Source organism: Lithobates pipiens, unplaced genomic scaffold (assembly GCF_037356315.1).
Source record: "Lithobates pipiens isolate NorthernLeopardFrog02 unplaced genomic scaffold, aLitPip1_a1.2 Scaffold_16, whole genome shotgun sequence".
Lineage (NCBI taxonomy): Eukaryota > Metazoa > Chordata > Amphibia > Anura > Ranidae > Lithobates > Lithobates pipiens.
This window is the reverse complement of record NW_027507748.1, coordinates 341896626-341919278: the sequence shown is the minus strand read 5'-3', so window position 1 is coordinate 341919278 and position 22653 is coordinate 341896626. Positions and strand designations below refer to the sequence as shown.

At 41.3% G+C, this 22653-nt stretch overlaps 1 protein-coding gene across 2 annotated transcripts in view; it reads left to right on the top strand.

Moving 5' to 3' along the window:
* Positions 1-18522, top strand: part of MANEAL (mannosidase endo-alpha like) — a 59277-nt gene extending 40755 nt beyond the window's left edge. For both annotated transcript variants that reach the window (XM_077481821.1, XM_077481820.1), the window contains 3 exons: positions 68-177; positions 8561-8637; positions 16352-18522. In XM_077481821.1, the coding sequence (XP_077337947.1) occupies positions 68-177; positions 8561-8637; positions 16352-16988 (824 nt within the window). In that variant the 3' untranslated portion in view covers positions 16989-18522. The remainder of the gene's footprint in view (positions 1-67; positions 178-8560; positions 8638-16351) is intronic.
* Positions 18523-22653: the final 4131 nt, after the last annotated feature.

Sequence of the window (22653 nt, the reverse complement as noted above, 5' to 3'; positions counted from 1 at the left end):
TTTCACCCTTGTAATATAACAGTAGTTCTTTAACTATATTTATTCTTCAATTCTATATTTCTTGTAGGAGTATTGGTACTGTCTTGGTATCCACCAGGAACAGCAGATGAAAATGGGGAGTCAGTGGAAAACCTGGTGCCTCTGGTTCTGGAAGCTGCCCACAGATACAACATAAAGGTAACTGTCATTAATGTTTATTTGGGGCCTTCAGTGATTTTAACCCAAAGGAACAGTACTGCAAAAACATTTTAGGCAGGTGTACGAAATGCTGTAAAGTACGAATGTTCTCTAAAATATATATTTTGTTTATTTTTATCAATTTACAAAATGCATAGTGAGCAAACAGAAGAAAAATCTAAAAATGAGCTCTTACACTTGCACACTTTATACACTTGCACAACATTAGGAATTTTGTAAGATTAGAGTCCAGTGCATTATTAAATCAATTATACCAAGCAGGTGCTAATGATCATAGATTTCATGTGTATGTTGAAACACAGTCATTAAATGAACCAGAAACAGCTGTATAGGAATCTTAAAACTGGGCGAGGAACAACCAAAATCTGCTACTTAGGTAACGTTGTGGTAGACAGTTTATTGTCACAGGTCATACACTATAGCAAGACTGAGCACAACAACAAGACACAAGTTGGTTATACTACAGCAGCAAGGTCTCTCCCAGGCAATTTCAAAGCAGATTGGGGTTTCAAGCTCTTTTGAAGTAGCACAAGGAAACAGGCAACTTTGAGGACCATAGATGTTGTGGTCAGCCAAGGAAACTGAAAGCAGCAGATGAAAGACACATCAATCTTTCTGTTTACTTCTCTCCAACATCAGAAGATGTCCAATAGTGCTATCAGCACAGATCTGGCGGAAACTAGTGGGACCCAAGAATCCCAAAGAAGTCTAGCCAGAAGTGGTCTTCATGGAAAAATTTTGGCCAAAAAGCCATACCTCCAACATGGAAAAAGGCTAAGCAACTCAGAAAATTGGCAGCAGGTGCTCTGGACTGATGAGCCAAATTTTAAATATTGGGCTGCAGCAGAAGGCAATTAAATTGTGGAAGGGCTGGAGAGAGGTACAATGAGTGTCTGCAGGCAACAGTGAAGCATGGTGGAAGGCTGCATTTCTGCACATGGAGTTGGAGATTTGGTCACGATCAGTGGTGTCCTCCTACCTGAGAAATACAGGTAGATACTAATCCATCATGCCATATGATCAGGAAGGCGTATGGTTGGCCCCAAATTTATTTTACATACAGCCAATGCCATTAAGAACTATCTCAGTGTAAAAAACAAGAAGTCCTGGAAGAAATGGTTTGCCCCCCACAGAGCCCTGATCTTAACATCATCAAGTCTGTTTGGAATTACATGAAGAGGCAGAAGAATTTGAGGCAGCCTACATCCACAAAAGATCTGTGGTTAGTTCTCCAAGATGTTTGGAACAGCCTACCCCTGAGTTCCTTCAAAAACTGTGTTCAAGTGTACCTAGAAGAATTAATGTTGTTTTTAAGGCAAAGGGTGGTCACACCAAATATAGATTTGATTTAGATTTTTCTTCTGTTTAATTACTTTCAAATTTGTTATTTGATAAAAAATTAACTATGAACACTTCTATTTCTAAAATAATTCTTAACTTATAGCATGTTTTCACACGTACCTTTTGCACACTACAATACAATGCAGCCAAAAGGTTTAAATGTACAATCAGATCTGAATTGCTTTCTATCCTATATGTAGGTATGACTGGCTGAGCATTCAGCATACTTTATAAAGTTTATATTATTATTTGTATCTTTATTTGTACTTTTTTATTTATTTATTTATTTAAATATTTGATCCCCTGCAGATTTTGTAAGTTTGCCTGAAACAAAGAGTCTATCATTTTTTGATTTTTTTTTTTTTTTTTAATTCTTTATTTCTTTGCAAGAACAAAACAATACGTAGGTTGTTAACAACAATTATACATAAGAAACACTTTCTGATAACCATATCTTGCCATTTTTATAAACAAACAAAACACTATCCGTACGGTATCAATACCGTATCAATTCCCCTCAACGATTCCCAACCTTCTCCTTGGGGAAAAAAAAAAGGGGGGGGGGGAGGGAGAAGAATAAAGCAGAAAGAGGATTGGGAAGAGGGAGAAGAGAGGAGGAGTCCGACATCGCCCTTCCAATAGGTAGGGTTTACATCACTCAGCCATTTGATTTAGTCCTCAGTTTCCTCTCCAATCAGCCTCTTCCCCTCCTCTGACTGTAAAAATATTTCCCATGGGGCCCAGACTTGCGCTATAACTTCCCTTTCCTCGGGAGGCATAGGAATCAGACTCTCCAAGATCCCAATTTTCCTTACTTTATTTAACCATTGCGAGATTCGTGGAGAACCCGTTTCTTTCCAACAAATGGTGATGCAGCTTTTATCTGCATTCACCAAGTGACATAGCATTGAGTTCTTGTATCTCTCTAATGGGATGTTTGTACATTGTAATAGAAAAAAGGCCGGATCTTCCTCAAGATGATATTCAGTAAACAATTGAGAGATTTTCCGAACCTCTTCCCAAAACTGTCTAATCACTGGGCATTGCCAAAAAATATGGACAATAGTGCCTCTCTCCTTACCGCACCTCCAACACCTATCCGATAACTCTGAGAAAAAAGTATGCATTCGTGATGGAGTATAATACCAACGCATTAATACTTTATAATTTAATTCCTGTATCTTAACACATCTGGATGATTTAAAAGTCAAATGTATTATTTTCTTACGTTGGGCCGGGGTAAAGGTTTGTCCAAGATCTCTTTCCCATTTATCCAAACTCTTTATAACAATATCCTCCAAAGGAGAGACTAGTAAAACATATATTTTAGAAATAATATGAGAGAGGGGCTCCTTCTTCTCACAGTACACCTATGAAAAAATCATTTTTTTCATAGGTGTATTTTAAATTGTAGAGGCAGAATATAAACCAAAGATCCAGAAAAAACATAAAATAAATGCTATAAATGAAGTTGCAGTTCAGTGAGTAAAATAAGTATTTGATCTCCGAGCAAACCATGACTTAGTAGTTGGTGGAGAAACCCTTGTTGGGAAGCACAGAGGTAAGGCATTTCTTGTAGTTAGTTACCAGGTTTGCACACATCTCAGGAGGGATTTTGGTCCACTCTTCTTTACAGATCTTCTCTAAGGCTTGATTCTCATCTATGCATTTTGCTTTTGAGCGTTTCTGCAGTGTGGTACTTGCCGTATTTTTGGAAATGCGTTTTTACCGCAATTTTTTTACACTTTATATAGCTGGTTGATAAGGAGGGTCCGGGAAAAAATTGTTTAAAAAAACTATTTGCCCCCCCCCCCAGGTCCATACCACATCACAAAAGGGAGGGGATGAGCGTGCCCTCAACATGGGGGGGATGCTTTGGGCAAAGCACTTTGCCCCCATTTTGAAGGGGACAAGGGCCTCTTCCCAACAACCCTTGCCCGGTGTTTGTCAGGGTCTTATCAGAATCTGGAGGCCCCCTTTAACAAGGGGGTCCCCAGATACCACCCTCCCCCTATGTGAATGAGTATGGGGTACATTGTACCTCTACCCATTCACCAAAAAAAGTAGTGTAGTGTGAAAAAATACAGTAGACTGTTTTTGACAAGTCTTTTATTAAAAATATCTTCTTCTTTCCCAGCGGACAGGAGCAAGGCCTGGTCTTCCGTAGCCAAGTGTTCCTTTGTATGCTGCTTCCAAGATAGCAGTATTAAAGTGCTAATGCGGTGGTATTGGGCTCCAACACGTACTGCCCATGCTAACTCCACCTCAAACGATTGCTGCTTCCGGGGATGTGGCCATCGTGGGGATATAATTCACACCTGGTGGGCCTGCCCGCGAATAGTGGGGTTCTGGTCCAGAGTGTTTGGGCTGTTGTTTTCTTTGTTTCATTTAAATGTCTGTAAAGAAGCCAAATTTGCACTATTACACTGCCCTATACCGGGTTTGTTTGCTTGTCAGCAGAAATTGGAAACCTACTTGTTCATAGTGGCCAAGCGGACAATTGCCCATGCTTGGAAAAAACCTCAGTCCCCTTTCAGGATGTGAAAAACCGCCTGACATCCATGATGGTCAATGAACAAATGTCTAGTATTCTCAAAGACACTCATGTCAAGTTCCTTAAAGTCTGGGAGCCTTGGCTTGCTTATGCCTTCCCCGAACTTCCTCAGGCCAGTATAGATTGACTCTGACTGGTTTCCTGGATGATCCCGGGCCCCCTCCCTCTTGTTCCCTTTCCCCCTTCCCACTTTCTCTCATTCTCCTCTTCTCCTTTTTACTTCTCTCTGCTCCTACTCTCTTACCAGGGCTCCTAGCCCCTTTTTGATTACTACCAAAAAGGTCTAAAGCGAACTTTATGCATAGCCAACATGTTATGTCCTGGCCTTTCCTGCACTTTGGAGGGTCACCCCAAATTATAAAAGTTGCACCCAGGATTTCCATGAATGTTAACTAGAAGACTGCCCTCCTCGGTTTTTGTTGTATTTTCTTTTGTTGTTCTTGTCTCTTATGCGCCAGTTTCAGCCCCTGCGTGGACAAACTAGGTGCCTGATACTGTTGTATGTTTAAATACTTTTGCAATAAAACTTATTGAACCAGAAAAATATCTTCTTCTTTCATCACTTCTTCCTCTGGTCTTCCTCCATCTTCTCCCGCAACTTCCTCCTCCAGGCTTCTCCTTCTCCCGCTTCTTCTTGTGCTCTTCTACTTTCTCCTGTCTTCCTTGCCTCCGGAGTTCTTCTTCCTCTACCACCACTCCCGCCGAAGACCCTCCTCTGATGCTCATCCCACTGATTGCAATGCCCCCAAGAAATGCTTGACAATCGGCGCGGACAGATCAGCGGGACACAGCAACGGAGGAGGGTCGTCGGCGGAAGCAGTAGCAGAGGAAGAAGAACACCAGACAAAGAAGACAGGAGAAAGACAAAGAGCGGAAGAAGAAGCAGGAGAAAGAGGGAACCCCGGAGGAGGAAGCAGCAGGAGAAAATGGAGGAAGAACAGAGGAAGTAGTGGTGAAAGAAGAAGATATTTTTCATAAAAGACTTGTCAAAAACTGTCTACTGTATTTTTTCACACTACACTACTTTTTTATGGTGAATGGGTAGGGGTACAATGTACCTCATACTCATTCACATAGTGGGGGGCCGGGATCTGGTGGCCTCCTTGTTAAAGGGGGCTTCCAGATTCTGATAAGCCCCCCCGTCTGCAGACCCTGACAACCGCCAGGCAAGGGTTGTTGGGAAGAGGCCCTTGTCTCCATCAACAGAGCCCTCCCCCTGCCCCAAAGCACCCACCCCTTCATGGTAAGGGCATGTGGCCTGGTATGGTTCGGGGGTGATGCTCACTCATCCCCTCCCTTTTCTAACCTGCTGGACTGCATCCTCGGATAAGGGTCTGGTGTGTATTTTGGGGGGACCCCATACCATTTTTTTTTTTTAATTTTTGTGTGGGGGGGGGGGGTCCCCTTCGAATCCATACTAGACCTAAGGGCCAAGGGCCTGTGATGGACCTGGGGGGAACCCACAACGTTTTGTTTTTTGCCAGCAATCCTTTTTTTTTTTTACATTCAGCAGGGAAGACCGCTGACAGCTGATGACTCATCGGTTGTTAAGGACGGTCCCCTCCTCCCTCCTTAGCAACCAATTATATACAGTACATGTATGGCTAAATTTTGGTCTCATCTGACCACAGCACTTTCTCACAATCCTTCTCTGAATCATTTAGATGTTCATTGGCATGACTGTACATGTGCCTTTTTGAGGAGGGGGACTCGCTGCTGTTTGGCAGAAGAAAAATGCTGACTATGACCCTAAGAACCTCATCATTACAGTCAAGCATGGAGGTGGAAACATTATGCTTTGGGACTGCTTCCCTGCTAAAGGTACAGGCCAACTTTGCCGCATTGAGGGGCCAAAGGATGGGGCCATTTATTAGAAAATCTTGGATGAGAACCTTCTTACCTCGGCCAGAACACTGAGGATGGTTCATGGATGGGTCTTTTAGCGTGACAATGACCCAAAACATACCGCCAAAAGCAACAAAGGAGTGGCTCAAGAAGAAGCACATTAAGGTTATGGAGTGACCCAGCCAATCTCCAGACCCTTATCTTATAGAAAATGTATAGAGGAAGCTGAAACTTCGAGCTGCCAAGAGACAGCCAAGATACCTTAAGGATTTAGAGAAGATTTGTAAAGAAGAGTGGACCAAAATCCCTCCTGAGATGTGTGTAAACCTGGTCACTAACTACAAGAAATGCCTTATCTTTCAGATTTTTGGTTGATATTCTGTCTCTATCATTTAAAATACATCTATGATAAAAATGATAGACCCTTCATTTCTTTGTACGTGGGCACACTTACAAAATCTGCGGGGGATCAAAAAAAAAATTTCCCCACTGTATATATGACATTTTCTGACATGACATGTCCTCATTCTACATCCATAGAGATCTGTATAGTTTTATGAGTTCTAAATATATATATATAGTTATAAGATGAACTGTGCCTGAATTATAATAGGGGTTTAGGATACGTAACTTGTGTTTTGTATTGGTCCAGTAGATGGGTGGGTTAATGTACTGTTTATGTGAGCCTCTTAATATGGTAATATTTGTGTTGCAATATTGCCAATATGGGTGTTAGGGGATAATGTGCATAGGTTTAATTGTAAAAGCAAGCCAATTGAGCTGTTATCGTTTTTACTGGCTACAGCGCTTTTATATAAAGGTGCATTTCACTTTGTTTTAGGTAAATAAAAAAGGGGTTTTATACTATGTAGATCTTTGTTCCCTCAGAATTATGGCATTTCTCAATGAGTGTGTGTGGGGGGGTGAGGGGGGGGGGGGTGGCGGGGCCTGGCACAAGATCCTAGCTTGGGGAATTGATTAAGGGCCGGTTCACACCACAAGAACGCATTCCAGATTCATTCCAGATGCGTTTCTGCATGCACATTTTTAATGCGTGCACGTTCCAATGCATTTTTTTGTGTTTCTGAAACATCTTTGGAAGCATTCTATATTCCTTGTTTTTTTTTCACTGTACTAGGGTCCAGTGTATTTTTATTCATTTTTAATGCATTCTAATGCAGTCCGATGCATTTTTGATGTGTTTTATTGCGTTTCAGTACAGTCCAGTGCAGGAAAATGCAGCATGTTCTACTTTTTTTCTGGAGCTGGAAATCCCTGGACATGACTGCACTGATGTGAACTATGCCATTGGAAACCATATAACCTACTTTTCATGCATTTTTGATACAGAAAAAAAATGCACTGGACTTCATGTGGTGTGAACTGACGCTAAATGTTTCATGACCTTTCTGAAAAAAAAGGTCAAATCTATCTGGTGTTTCTATCCAAGGATGGATGGGGCATGGAGGTGAAGGCGTCCACAGATTATTGTTTGATTTGGACACAGTTAGGGTGAAGATCACAAAGAAAGAAGAAATTCTATGGTTGCTTGTGATTGCATTGACATGGAGAACTGAATTGAGATGATAGAAGATTGATATGTGAGAAATCTTTTTGCATTAGACCTTTTGCTTTATTCTTTGCACACAAAACATGATATTTTATATTATATACAGTGTACACAGTATATTCATGTTTTATGCAAATTACTGGGCATTTTTCAAGTACAATCTGTGACTCTTACTATTGCGCTCCAGAATTGGGTGCAGCTGTGCATGGTAGCCAATCAGGATCTAACTTCAGCTTGTTCAATTCAGCTCTGGCAACAAAATATGGAAGCTGGTTTCTGTGTAGAGCTGCACCAGATTTTGCACTCTCCAGTTTTAGTAAATCAACCCCTATGTTTATAGTTTTACTATTTAGTAACTCAGTGACCAGGAACTTGCATGTAGGACTTTCTAAATTAAAGTATCACTATACCCACAACAGTAAAATCAGTCTGTATATGCAGCAAAGCATGCTTGTTATACTCACTGTAGAACCTAAGGGGTTAATCCTCTGCATTGTGTAAAAAGGCTGTTTGATCCTGTCTTCTCTGATCCCCCCCTTTTTCCACTGTCCCCAATCCATCTCCTGATAGAACAGAGCCTTTGGAGTCACTCTCCACATGCTCAGTTTTGTGTGTATTGCTAGAGAGTTTTTTTACTTTCTTGGGAAGGTGTGTGTGATCAGCACAGGGCCAATCAGCACTGTCCAGACAGAGGGGCAGGGATCCTGCAGCCTTCATAGGACAGGCAGAGGAGAATGAAAACTCCTCCTACAAGCTTCAACTAGACACTGATAGAAGTCACAAGACTGCTATATACTGCTGATGAGAAAAGGTATTTAGCAGTTAATATTTATCAAAATAAATACATTTTCATGTTGTGTATACTGTGGGAGACCAGATATAGTGAATGCAGGTTCCTGGGATTAGTAACACTTTAATACTTGTTCTGGGTTAGAAAATGTGTGTCAATGATGATATTTCTTCCACTATGAGTTCTTTTATTTATTAAGACAAATTCAATAATTTTATTGTTGTATACATAAAATGTTCTTTATGTGATCTACTTTTTTCAGGTAGCATTTCACATTCAGCCGTATAAAGGACGTGATGATCGTACACTTCATGATAACATTAAATACATAATTGACAAGTAAGTCTGTTTATTTGACTATTATTTTTTTTATTAAAGTTATACCTCCAAAAATGCTAAGTTATAGATTTTTAACCCTTTTGAGAATGAGTTTTACAGCCTATGGTTATATTGTCCTTCAGAGGAGAAGTGTCATGATGTTCCAGTGTCCCTGGTATTGATTCAGTTTGAGAAAAAAGTGGTTCTAAGAGAACTCTAGAGAAAAGAGGGGCTATTCTATGAGAGAGTGGTACATTTACCCCTCCGGTGGTATTCCCGAGTCTGGCTCAGGGTGAAAATTCAGTACCATTAGCGGTAACCCTGAGCCAGACTCGGGATTGTATCGCAGGATCCAGGATGTGTATGCTTACCTTGTCCCCTGGATCCAGCGATGTCCCTCCGCTGTGTGAGCGGCTCATCCTCCGCTCGATCTATCACGAAGCCAAGCTCCGTTCCCTGCGAGCGTACGCACGGGGATGGAGAACAGTGCCAAATTCAAAAAGTGAAACACACACATTACATACATATATTGTGTGTATTCTGTATGTAATTATTTCACATCCCTTCTGTCCCTAGTGGTCTGTCCAGTCCCCTGCATTTAGTTTTATATTATAAAAACTGTTCTTTCTGCCTGGAAACTGGAGATTGTCCATAGCAACCAAAACTGTCCCTTTACATCAAAAGTGGTTTTAGACCAACTAGAAAACAGCGATAATAAATTAGAATCACTCGCAGAATTGAGCGATAGTGATTTGTGGGGAGATCCGTCATCAATACAAATACTGAAAAGTAATGACAGTGACAATTCTGCAACTGAGAAAATTTCTGTGTTTTTGATTTGATTACATTATTGAACATTTTTTATTATTATTATATTATTATTTGGTATAATTATTTATAGTTATTTATTATATTTTAATTTATAATTTTGTTTTTCAAACTTTATCATACCCGGGATGTCTATTAGACTCTGGTTTGGACAGATTTAAGAGGGTTATTTCTAAGAATTACAGGACTACAATATAAAACGCCAAATTTCCATGCAAAATAATTGTACCGCTTTCAGCATCAAAAATCTGAAATAATTATACGGCCAGTAAAGTTAAAAGAAAGGCTAAGGGTATTCTCTAACAACAGGGCAGGAAGGGAGATTTTGAGAAGAGTTTTCTTTTTGTTGTTGGGGATGCTGAGAAATGAAGAAAAGTACAAGAGCTGGTGATACCATATCCACCAACTACAGTCTCTTTTATTTTCCAAGCTTCAATGCAAAAAAAATAAAAAATCTTTCTGCTACACCCAATTTGTTTTAATGGATTCTATAGGAAAACTTTCACATTTCTATTTAATAAATAGAGCTATAATACAGTTATTTTTGAAGATAGTTGGGTGGTAAAATATGTGTAAGATAAAAAAATGACTTAATCACAAGTCTAACACTCTATTTGCAAAAGTGGAACTAACAAAAAATCTGCTTCACACTTGAGACAGCCAGAAGACGCACACAAAAATGTACGTCAAACGCTAAGCAGGAAAAAAAATGAGCGAACAGAAACACACAAAAAAGCACTCGTTCACATGACGCAGAGATGTAAATGCAGCCTAAAAGACACAAAAATTTACAAACAGGTATAAAAAACACAATAAAGGTTGACATACTGAATCCACCTGCTTCAAACACATTTTATGTGTTTTGTAACATTTGCATTATTATAACACTGTACTCTCCACTTCACTGAGCGCTCGCAATAGAATAAATGAAAATGACAGCAATAATGTATAAAGCAGAATGTGACTGTTATAAAGTCAGGGAAAAAAACTGTTTGTTGCAATGCAAAATTAAATTATGAAAATTACAAGAATATCAGATGATTACCGGTGGTTATCAGATGGTTACAGATATGTGGATGATGCTGCTTTTTCATATCAAAGGAATAATTTGACCCATTGGGTTAGGTTTTATATTTGGCACAGATAATTATTAACAATTTATAAAATAAAGCAGAACAAGGACTTTATAGGCTTGTGTACACCAGGTGCATTTTTTGCCTTCTTAACACAGTAAAATCATTGTTTTCCAATCACCTGGTTCACACCACTGTGTTCCGTTCCGATGCTTCTCAAAACAGTACAGAACCTTTCTTTTTTTTTTGTGTACTAGAATGCATGGACAAGCACTTTAAAGTGGGGTACCCCCTAAAAAAAAAAAATTAAAAGTCAGCAGCTACAAATACTGCAGCTGCTGGCTTTTAATAATCGGACACTTACCTGTCCCGGGTTCCAGCGATGCGGGGGAACGAAGCCCCCCCCTCGCTCCCCGCTCCGCTCGCGGCGCCGTCATGCATACTGTGGGCACCCGGCTGTGGCTTCACAGCCGGGCACCCACTGCGCATGCGCGAGCGGCGCAGGGCGCCGTGATACGCCGTACAGTCACCTGGGACACGTGACAGGTCCCAGGTGAATGTGCGGCGCGAGGGGAAGTGATGTCACCAGCCCGGGCAATGAAGAAGGCAGACTACGAGGGACCCCCTAGCAACCGGTATTTAGAGGTGAGTAAAAATTTTTTTTTTTGCCAATTATTTTTTTTTGATTTTTTTAAAGATTTTTAAGTGGTTTTATTTTTTGGGGGGCAACTCCACTTTAATGCATTACAAATGCACCAAAAACACATTAAAAATGTGTGTAAATGGCCACATGGTAATACTTACTGAACACAGAGATTGTGCTGTGAACTAGCTCTTAATATAAAGCTCACCTGCATCCAGACTATGGATATAATAGGGGAAATAAGGATATGTTTACCTTTAGTAACATGTTACATAGTACACCCATATTCAGGGAGTCACATATAACAAGTTACTAAAGCACCTGCCGGCACCCTGTCTCAATGCCCCATTGTGACAGTGGGTGGGGGATCCTCTAACCACACATGCTGTCACAATTCATTTACAGCGCACCCATGCAGTGCTCTACCCACATGGCCACATCATTAATTCAGTTTCCTGAGAATTAACAGACTACAAGTACCATCTTCCATTGCGGCAGACGGCTTGTACTTATCAATGAACTACGAGGGCGCCAGTGAGCACTCTTGTAGTTCATTTATCTTCCTAAACTGAGGTACAGCTGTACTGACAGTCTGCAAGAGCCTGACATAACACCTGCGACCTTGCGCCAAATAGTAGTTTTGATAGTTTCTTTTTTTTAAATTTAAGATCTTTTTTGTTTGTCTGTGGTACAATTTAGGTATTTGTCCCATTTAGTTAGTGGGGAAAGCACGGTTCCTTTAAGCTAATAAAGATTTTTATATCTTGTAGATAGGAGTATGATTGAGCACATCTGAGTTTCTCAAAATAAGTTCATTTTAAAACGTGAGATTTATTTATTTTTTCTTTTTTAAATATATATAGGATAGTCTATGTTATAGTCCTAAATTAAAAAAGAGATTATCATGGTCTAGTATTATTATACTGTAATAATTATTAGCAGAACTTTGGAACTAAATTACAACCCCCCCACACTGCATCAGATAGTGGGAGTGGCCAAACTGAACAGTAAGTAGGAGGGTCAGTACATACAGAGTGCAGGGTTCAGGAGCACAGTATGTACAGAGTGCAGAGTTCAGGAGTACAGCACGTACAGAGTACATGGTTCAGGAGTAAAGTATGTACAGAGTGCAGGGTTCAGGAGCACAGTATGTACAGAGTGCAGAGTTCAGGAGTACAGTACATACAGAGTGCAGGGTTCAGGAGTACAGTATGTACAGAGTACAGGGTTCAGGAGTACAGTACTACAGAGTGCAGGGTTCAGGAGTACAGTACGTACAGAGTGCAGGGTTTAGGAGTACAGTATATACAGAATGCAGGCTTCAGGAGTACAGTATGTACAGAGTGCAGAGTTCAGGAGTGCTGTACGTACAGAGTGCAGAGTTCAGGTGTACAGTACGTACAGAGTGCCGAGTTCCGGTGTACATTATGTACACAGTGCAGGGTTCAGAAGTGCACTACGTACAGTGTGCCGAGTTCAGGAGTGTGGTATGTACAAAGTGCAGAGAGTGTGGTATGTAAAAGTGCATGGTTTAGGATTGCACTACATACAGAGTACAAGACCGCCGGCTGTCAAATGATGGCCAGGCCGCACGGCTCTTGTGGTGGGAGGCCGTCCTATGACGGCCTCGCATTTAAACAGGGAATGCGCGTGATCGTGTGCGCTCATCCCTGTTCCTCCGGTGGCGGTGTGTCACGGAGACACCGCTCGCCCCTGAGGGGGGTGAACAGCCACGATCACAGATGGTTACACCCCCACTGTGCATGGCGCGTGCGTGCGATTTCACATTGGTGGGAACACTGCTCATCATCGATACTGGTAAACAGCCAATGGCCGGCTGTTTACCCACGTGATTGGCTGTGATCGTTTCACAGCCGATCACTAAATGTAAACAAACTGCAGTAACGAGATGTTACACACGATCAGTGTGTGAGGAGGAGATTGCGGTAACATCTCGTTAAGGCTTACAGTGTACACCAATCACACTGATTGACCCCCGCCAATAAAGAAGACCTGTCACCACCCATCATAGTACCTGTCACTCACAGTCCATCAGAGTATCTGTCACAGTCCATCCGAGTACCCGAGTACCTGTCACAGCCCATCAGAGTACCCGAGTACCTGTCACAGCCCATCAGAGTACCCGCGTACCTGTCACAGCCCATCAGAGTACCCGAGTACCTGTCACAGCCCATCAGAGTACCCGAGTACCTGTCACAGTCCATCAGAGTACCCGAGTACCTGTCACAGTCCATCAGAGTACCCGAGTACCTGTCACGATCCATCAGAGTACCCGAGTACCTGTCACAGTCCATCTGAGTACCCGAGTACTTGTCACAATTCATCAGAGTACCCGAGTACCTGTCACAATCCATATAAGTACCTGAGTACCTGTCACCAGGCCATCAGAGTACCCGAGTACCTGTCACCAGGCCATCAGAGTACCCGAGTACCTGTCACCAGGCCATCAGAGTACTCAAGTACCTGTCACCAGCCCATCAGAGTACCCGAGTACCTAACTGCAGCCCATCAGAGTACTCAAGTACCTGTCACCAGCCCATCAGAGTACCCGAATACCTAACTGCAGCCCATCAGAGTGCTCGAGTACCTATTTGCAGCCCAGGCCTCATAGAATATACGTTGGGGTGTTTGCTTTCTAAAATGGGGTCATTTTGTGGGTAATTACATTGTCCTGGTGCTCCTGGACCTTCAAAACTGTGATGGGTAGGAATGAAATGAGATGTGTCATTTATGCTCCTAGAACGTCTGAAGGTACTACTTCAATGTTCGGCCTCTCTATGTGACCAGGCTGTGTAAAAGTCCTACACATGTGGTATTGCCATACTCGGGAGTAACAGAATGTGTTTTGGGGTGTAATTTTTGCTATATACATATCTTATAAATTGACAACTTTGTGTAAAACAAAATGAGTCTTTTGAATGGTTCATTTTTTTCCAGAAGTTTTTGGAAAGTGTGGAAAAAAATGAACCATTCAAAAGACTCATTATGCCTCACAGATTATACGTTGGGGTGTTTGCTTTCCAAAATGGGGTCATTTTGTGGGCAATTCCATTGTCCTGGTACTCCAGGGCCTTCAAAATTGTAATAGGTGGTTGTGAAATGAGATGTGTCATTTTTGCTCGTAGAAAGCCTGAAGGTGCTACTTCAATTTTGGTCCTCTGTATGTGGCCAGGCTGTGTAAATGTCTCACACATGTGGTATCACCATGCTCGAGAAGAGTAGCAGAATGTATTTTGGGGTGTAATTTGTTGTATGCATATGCTGTGTGTGAGAAATAACCTGAAAATATGACAATTTTGTACAAAAAAAAAAAAATCTTCATTTTGCAAAGAATTGTGGGAAAAAATGACAACTTAAAAAAAAACTCAACATGCTACTTACTTAATACCTTGGAATATCTACTTTGTAAAAAGGGGTCATTTGGGGGGTATTTGTATTTTCCTGACTTGTTAGTGTCTCAAGAAATGAGATACACCTCATGTACTGAAGGCCTGATCAGATGTGATCAATTTTCAGTGATTGGCGCCATAGTTTGTAGACTCTATAACTCTCACAAAGACCAAATAATATACACTAATGTGGGTTATTTTTACCAAAGATATGTAGCAGTATAAATTTTGGCCAGAATTTATGAAGAAAAATTACTAATTAGCAAAATTTTATGACAGAAACAAAGAAAAAGGCACTTTTTTCCACACAATGTAAGTTTTTTTATTTATTTATAGTACAAAAAATAAAAAAAAAAACACTAGTGATTAAATACCACTAAAGGAAAGCTCTATTTGCGTGGAAAAAAGGACGCAAGTTTCATATGGGTACAGTGTTGCATGACTGAGTAATTGTCAGTAAAAGCTGTGAGAGCGCTGAAAGCTGAAAATTGGTCTGGTCAGGAAGGGAGTGTAAGTGTACTGTATTGAGGTGGTTAAAGGAGTTGTAAAATCTCATGGTTTTTCACCTTGATGCATTCTATGCATCAAGGTGAAAAACCTTCTACGCAGCAGCAGCCCCCCAGAGCTATCCTTTTTCTTACCTGGACCCGATCATTCTAGCGACGAGAACAAGCCCAGTAGCTACACCCTCTGTCTTGGGTCCTCATTGGACAGATTGATATCCAATGGCTCCCGCGGCTGTCAATCAAATCCAATGACACGGAGCCAGGGGCAGGGCAAAGTCCTGCTGTCTGCGTCAATGGACGCAGTAGCAAGACTCGGGAGCATGCCCGCACGAGTGCCCCCATGGAAAGCGGCTTTCCATGGGGGCATTCGATGAAGAGGAGGAGCTAGGAGCGCTTCCAGGACACCCAGAAAAGGAGGATCGGGGCATCTCTGTGCAAATCGCTTACACAGAGCAGGTAAGTATGACAAAAAAAAAAAATGAACCTTTACAATAACTTTTAGGAGAGAGCAGACTTCAGTAGTGTACTACATACAGAGGGCAGGGTTCAGGAGTGCACTATGTACCAAGTGCAGATTTCAGGGATGTACACCCCCTGCCCCCTCCTCTGCTGTCATAGGGATGTACATGGCAGGGAGGATTCCATGAGTGTCTTTGAGAGAGATGCGCTGTTATACTCAAGCCGGGCTTCTATGTTTACAGGTGACAGTAGTGAGCAGCAAACATAGTGCCAACACTGCAATGTTGTATTTTTAGGGATCTGTTATGAAGTTAGGAAGCCAGATATGAATCTTTAATCATAATGTATATCAAAAGCCTATTTTGTTCATTTTGAATAGAGTTGGGGAGGTTTAAAACCAATGGTTTTTTTTGCCATCTGTGTCAAATTACGGAAAACTGAACCTGCCACATATTGTCATTTGTTAAGGTATGTGGCTTTCATTTGAATGGGCTGTTAAATGTAATACATGTCAATTGGCAACAATGTGTTCTGGTGTGAATTGCTGTTCTTTTTATCTCCTCCCAGTCGTTTGAGATATTCCTTGTATGGCCTGCTGGGGCTTGCACAGTCACTGCTTCAAAAGTCTTCCAGCTGTGCACTGCTTCTGTTGCGCATGTGCACCACGATCTCCATTCCTTCATATGGTAGGGCAGTAAATTACATGTTCCAATTGTGGGTGACCTGTTCATAGGTATGAATGGAGACATTACAGTAACTACCTTGATATAGTTTTTTGCTGATTGGCTAACATGGTTATCTTTTGTTCTTTCTTAGTTTTGGATCCCATGCAGCGTTTTACAGATATAAAACAAGTACCAGCAAAAGCCTTCCACTTTTCTACATTTATGATTCCTATCTGACACCACCTGAGTCCTGGGCGAACTTGCTCACTGTGACTGGTTCCCATTCAGTTCGCAACACTGCTTATGATGCAGTCTTCATTGGCTTGTTGGTAGAGGAAGGACATAAGCATGATATCCTAACAGCTGGTTTCGATGGCATTTACACATACTTTGCCTCCAATGGATTCTCTTTTGGTTCCTCGCATCAGAACTGGAAAACAATCAAAAGTTTTTGTGACACCAACAATCTTATGTTTATTCCAAGTGTTGGACCTGGGTACATAGACACCAGCATCAGACCATGGAACAACCACAACACCAGGAATAGAGTCAATGGAAAGTATTATGAGACTGCTCTACAGGCTGCACTTACTGTTCGTCCAGAAATAGTGTCTATCACATCCTTCAATGAGTGGCATGAAGGAACCCAAATTGAGAAAGCTGTGCCAAAGAAAACAGCAACTCGTCTCTATCTAGACTACCTGCCTCACCAGTCAGATCTCTACCTTGTTCTTACAAGGAAATGGGCAGAACATTTTAACAAGGAGAAAGAGCAGTGGCTTATGTGAGCCCACAGAAAGGAAAATGTCATCAGAACTAAAGGAACTAAAGCATCTCAATAGTACCTGTTTTAAGTATCAGGTATGCTCAAGAGAAGATGCTGAGGTACAATGTACCAAAGATGAACAAAATTTTCTTTTGCCAATGCTGGTTGGCAGCAATGCTGCTTTGCTTTTCTTCTCATTAGGGCATTTTGTTCTCATCACAGGGTAAAACAGTGCCTGAAAGTTTATAGAGAGAACCTGTCATCTTTTACAGATCTTAAGTACATAGTGCCTAGTGTCTAAATCTTCCCCCACCCAATAACAAGGGGTACCAAAAGTCCTAACATCTATATACAAAGGTCACTGGCAGTGAATAAGAATGAAAGGGCTTAAACTGACGGTAGAGAAGAATGTTTTGACGCCCACGTTATACAAATTTGTCTGCTATTCCAGAACACAAAGGGGCATAGAGGGAAATTGAGATGCATAAGGCCGCGTACACACGCGGGGACTGTTCGCTCAACTTTGTCCGCTGAACAGTGTTTCGGCGGACAGTCCGCTCGTGTGTGGGCTTTCAGCGGACAGTTTCAGCGAACAGTCTGCTGAACAACGTTTTTCGGAAATTCCGAAAAACTGTCCGCTGAAACTTTGTTTCAGCGAACAGTCCCCTCGTGTGTAGGCTTGTTCGTCAAACTAAGTTCCGTGCATGCTCAGAAAGGATTTACACGCCGAAGTTTGCATTGCAGTGTATAGGACGTCGTTTTCTAGTCCCGTCGTACGTGCCGTTCACGTCATCGCGCACGGTTTCAGCGGACTGTTCGTTCGTCGTGTGTGGGCAAGTCCGTCCATGCTAATTTTGAGCGGACTGTCCGCTGAAACTGTTTGACGGACAAAGTTGAGCGAACAGTCCCCGCGTGTGTACGCGGCCTTAGAGTACACAGTTCACTAGGCTCTGTGTACTCCTAAGGTTTGTAAAGAGACCACTTTTTTTACATTGTCAAGAAATAAATAACTGGCAGCTAAGTAGATTCAAACATGTAAGTGAGGTTGTATTGCTCCTATTTCATTTTTTAAAGGATACATAAAAATAAAAAATAAATACATTTATGCAAGGATGCTCTATATGCTCTATATGAATATTACAAAGTCCCCTCTGTTGCATTGTTAATGACCATGACAAATACAAATGCTCATTTTACCCTCTATAAACAAAGAGTATATGCAAGATTGTACAGAATTTGGGAATGATTTTTCATACAGTATATTTAATTGTGAAAATGAAAATTTCAGGCAAGTGCTTTATTTTGCACCATGCAAAAGGTCATTCTCTTTGTCGACTAATCAAGTTTGCCAACATAGGTGATACCCTATTCTGCAGATTACAGCAAATAACCAGTTTAATGTATCCGCTCCTGATCAAAAACTCACAGAAGCAGATTGGGGGATTCCTATTTAACCAAAACATTTTATTACAGATTAACTGACCTTCCAAAACTTTACTTTACAACATGTTGCTGATGTAGTAAACAGACATGAAATAAAGTTGGATTTATCAGAATACATATTCATTCTTTTTATTGTTCTGCCTCAACCAAGGTGCAAAAAAAGGTCAATCCATCCAAAAGTTATACAGGCATACCCCACTTTTAAGTACACAATTGGGTTTATTTACTAAAGCTGGAAAGTGTAAAATCAGGCTCACTTCTGCATAGAAACCAATGAGCTTCCAGGTTTTATTACCAAAGTTTAATTGAACAAGCTAGGGTTAGAAGCTCATTGGTCTCTAAGCAGACGTGAGCCTAATTTTGCACTTTCCAGCTTTAGTAAATTGTGTACTTAAAAGTGAGGTATGCCTGTATTTCACTTTTTTAGATGCTAAAGTGGTTGTAAACCCTCACATATATCCAGTGAAGTGACTGGCCTCAGGTGATACACAGAGATGAAATAAATCCTCCTACATAAGGTGTAGCAGGCTACATATGAACCTGTTAATCTGCAGTCTTCTCTTCTCTACATCCGTTCAAAGCTTGTCTGAGCTGTCAGAAAACAGGGGGCGGAGAGCTAAATTTACACACTGCAGAGCTCAGTGAGGAGAGCTGTGAGAGCTGATTGGAGGGAAGTGACACACCCACCATTCACACAGCTCACAGTAACAGAGCTGAGTCTGTCAATCACAGGCTGCATGCTGCAGATCCCACTCCTGTCACCTTTTTCCTCTTGGTTGCAGGAAAACTTGTCAGTAGGGACAGATAGCAGAGAAATGAGGCAGCAGACAGAAGTGACACTTAGTACTCATGACTGAGATAAGTACACACTATAGAGAGATATGCTTTCTTTATATTTCATGAGGTATACAATTAATTTAATGTATATGTATTAAACCTAAAAGCATCTCTCTTCACTACTGTTCTCAGATCTGCATACCTGACATGAGCATTATGAAAGGGGCTCTACCTTTCCTGTGGTATTTATTTCATATTATAGAGCAGGGTTTCTCAACCAGGGTTCAGTGGAACCCTAGGGTTCCTCCAATGGTTGCTAGGGGTTCCTTGACGCACGTGACTTTGGGCAGCTTGCCACCACCTGCAGTTTGGTTGACTGGTCTGCTATACACGCACACACACACACAGATCTCTGTCTGGCAGATCTGCTAGCTTACACCCATTGACATGAAACACTTGGGTGTATGATCTCAAATCTCTGCTGGGGATGGGACAACTAGAGAGGGAAAACTTTTTTGTTTTAAACTGCTTATTCTTCCAAAGAAAAATAAAATAAAAAAATTAGCTTCTTGAAGTCTTAAAGATGGTGCATTTCTGCATCTCAAAATACTGCACAAAAAGTGGCAATACCCAAAGCCAAAAATATATTATATTGCAACTTACCAATCATTAAATGTGTGTGTTAATTGTCTTTTTTTAGGCTCCCCCCCCTTTTTTTACACCTCTCGTATTAGAGTTCTCTGGATGAAGGAGCACAGGGGGCACCTTTGGACAGTGGCATTGGTAATATAATGGGGAAGGAGAATGTGTGATGTACTAGAAAATTTAAATGTACTAAACAAATTAAAAAAATGAAATTCTAGCTTACACTTCACACCACAATTCCTGTGTTCCAGATATGTTTCTGCATGCATGTTTTGAATGCATCCCATTGCATTTTTCTCCTCTTTTCTTTTTTTCTTCATCTCGATTGAGGACATGTGCGTTCTGCTGTGTTTTGTATCCAGTTTGCCACATTCCGTCCAGTAAAAATGCAACATGTTCTACTTTTCTTGACTGCACTGGTGTGAACTAGGGCCATTGGAATCCATGTTAAACACTGGCCATGCATTTTTGATGCAGAATAAAAACACATTGCAATGCATCTGATGTAAACCAGCCCTAAGCCCTTGTACACACGGTCGGATATTCCGATGGAAAATGTCCGATCGGACCGTGTTGTCAGATAATACGACAGTGTGTGGGCTCCATCAGACTGTTTCCGTCGGAATATCCGACGGACAAAGTTTTAGTGCTGGGCTATAAAACTTTTCGACAACATGATCCGATCGGACTTTGTCCGATCATGTGTAGAGAATTCCGATCAGACAAAGTGCCACGCATGCTCAGATCAAATTCCTAGACCAAGGCTATTGGCTACTAGCCTAAATGTAGTCCCGTCGTAACGAAATAACGTCATCACGTTCAGAACAATCGGATTTTCCAACAACTTTGTCCGACCGTGTGTACAAGGGCTTAGAGTTACAACAAAGAAAAAAAAAACGTTTGTTCCTTTTGGGATAAAGGTTTTATATAAACAAATTAAAGCTGATCATTCTAAGCACCCCTGTCAGTAGTAAATGGTTTGTTTCAACCCTCTGCTAAATCTGCAAGACCAACCCTGTCCTGTTGAAAAACAACAGACTCGCTGTTCAGATCACCAGGTGGAAATAAAGGGAAGAAATCCTACAAAAAAAAGGAAATGAATACCACCATTACATATAAGAATTTGTAAGCTTGGGGGGGGGTTAGTTAACATTTTTACCTTACACCTGTGCTTCTGCTTGCAGTGTCTGTCACCATCCTTCTAGTGAGATCCCGGGGAATGCTGAGTGGCTCCAATCTCACAAGATCTGGAGTACTTAGAATGGAAGGATGGTGACTTCACTACACTACAGAAGCCAGAGGAAAGGCAAGTATAATAAGTGACTATCTATAAAAAGTGCTGCACAACATTCATATAGTTGCGCATCAATTCCTTAAACCAAACAATTGATAAATACTATAACTATCTCAAAACAATAATGCATATATCACCACTCTTCAGTGAGTACCACCACCAGTCACTCTTTGTGCTCACCTTAGCACTTTGACCTTATATAGATCACCACTCGCTTTGCCCTTTAATGGGTCTTATATATAAAAAAGTGCAGCTCTAGATAAATATATATATATATATATATATATATATATATATATATAATATAATATATATATATATATATATATATATATATATGTGTATATATATATATATGTATATATACAGTACAGACCAAAAGTTTGGACACACCTTCTCATTCAAAGTGTTTTCTTTATTTTCATGACTATGAAAATTGTAGATTCACACTGAAGGCATCAAAACTATGAATTAACACATGTCCAATTATATACTGAACAAAAAAGTGTGAAACAACTGAAAATATGTCTTATATTCTAGGTTCTTCAAAGTAGTCACCTTTTGCTTTGATTACTGCTCCGCACACTCTTGGCATTCTGTTGATGAGCTTCAAGAGGTAGTCATCTGAAATGGCTTTCCAACAGTCTTGAAGGAGTTCCCAGAGATGCTTAGCACTTGTTGGCCCTTTTGCCTTCACTCTGCTGTCCAGCTCACCCCAAACCATCTCGATTGGGTTCAGGTCCGGTGACTGTGGAGGCCAGGTTCTCTGGCGCAGCACCCCATCACTCTCCTTCTTGGTCAAATAGCCCTTACACAGCCTGGAGCTGTGTTTGGGCTCATTGTCCTATTTGAAAAATAAATGATGGTCCAACTAAACGCAAACCGGATGGAATAGCATGCTGCTGCAAGATGCTGTGGTAGCCATGCTGGTTCAATATGCCTTCAATTTTGAATAAATCCCCAACAGTGTCACCAGCAAAGCACCCTAACACCATCACACCTCCTCCATGCTTCACGGTGGGAACCAGGCATGTAGAGTCCATCCGTTCACCTCTTCTGCGTCGCACAAAGACACGGTGGTTGGAACCAAACATCTCAAACTTGGACTCATCAGACCAAAGCACAGATTTCCACTGGTCTAATGTCCATTCCTTGTGTTCTTTAGCCCAAACAAGTCTCTTCTGCTTGTTGCCTGTCCTCAGCAGTGGTTTCCTAGCAGCTATTTTACTATGAAGGCCTGATTCACGCAGTCTCCTCTTAACAGTTGTTCTAGAGATGTGTCTGCTGCTAGAACTCTGTGTGGCATTGACCTGTTCTCTAATCTGAGCTGCTGTTAACCTGCGATTTCTGAGGCTGGTGACTCGGATGAACTTATCGTCCGCAGCAGAGGTGACTCTTGGTCTTCCTTTCCTGGGGCGGTCGTCATGTGAGCCAGTTTCTTTGTAGTGCTTGATGGTTTTTGCCACTGCACTTGGGTACCCTTTCAAAGTTTTCCCAATTGTTCGGACTGACTGACCTTCATTTCTTA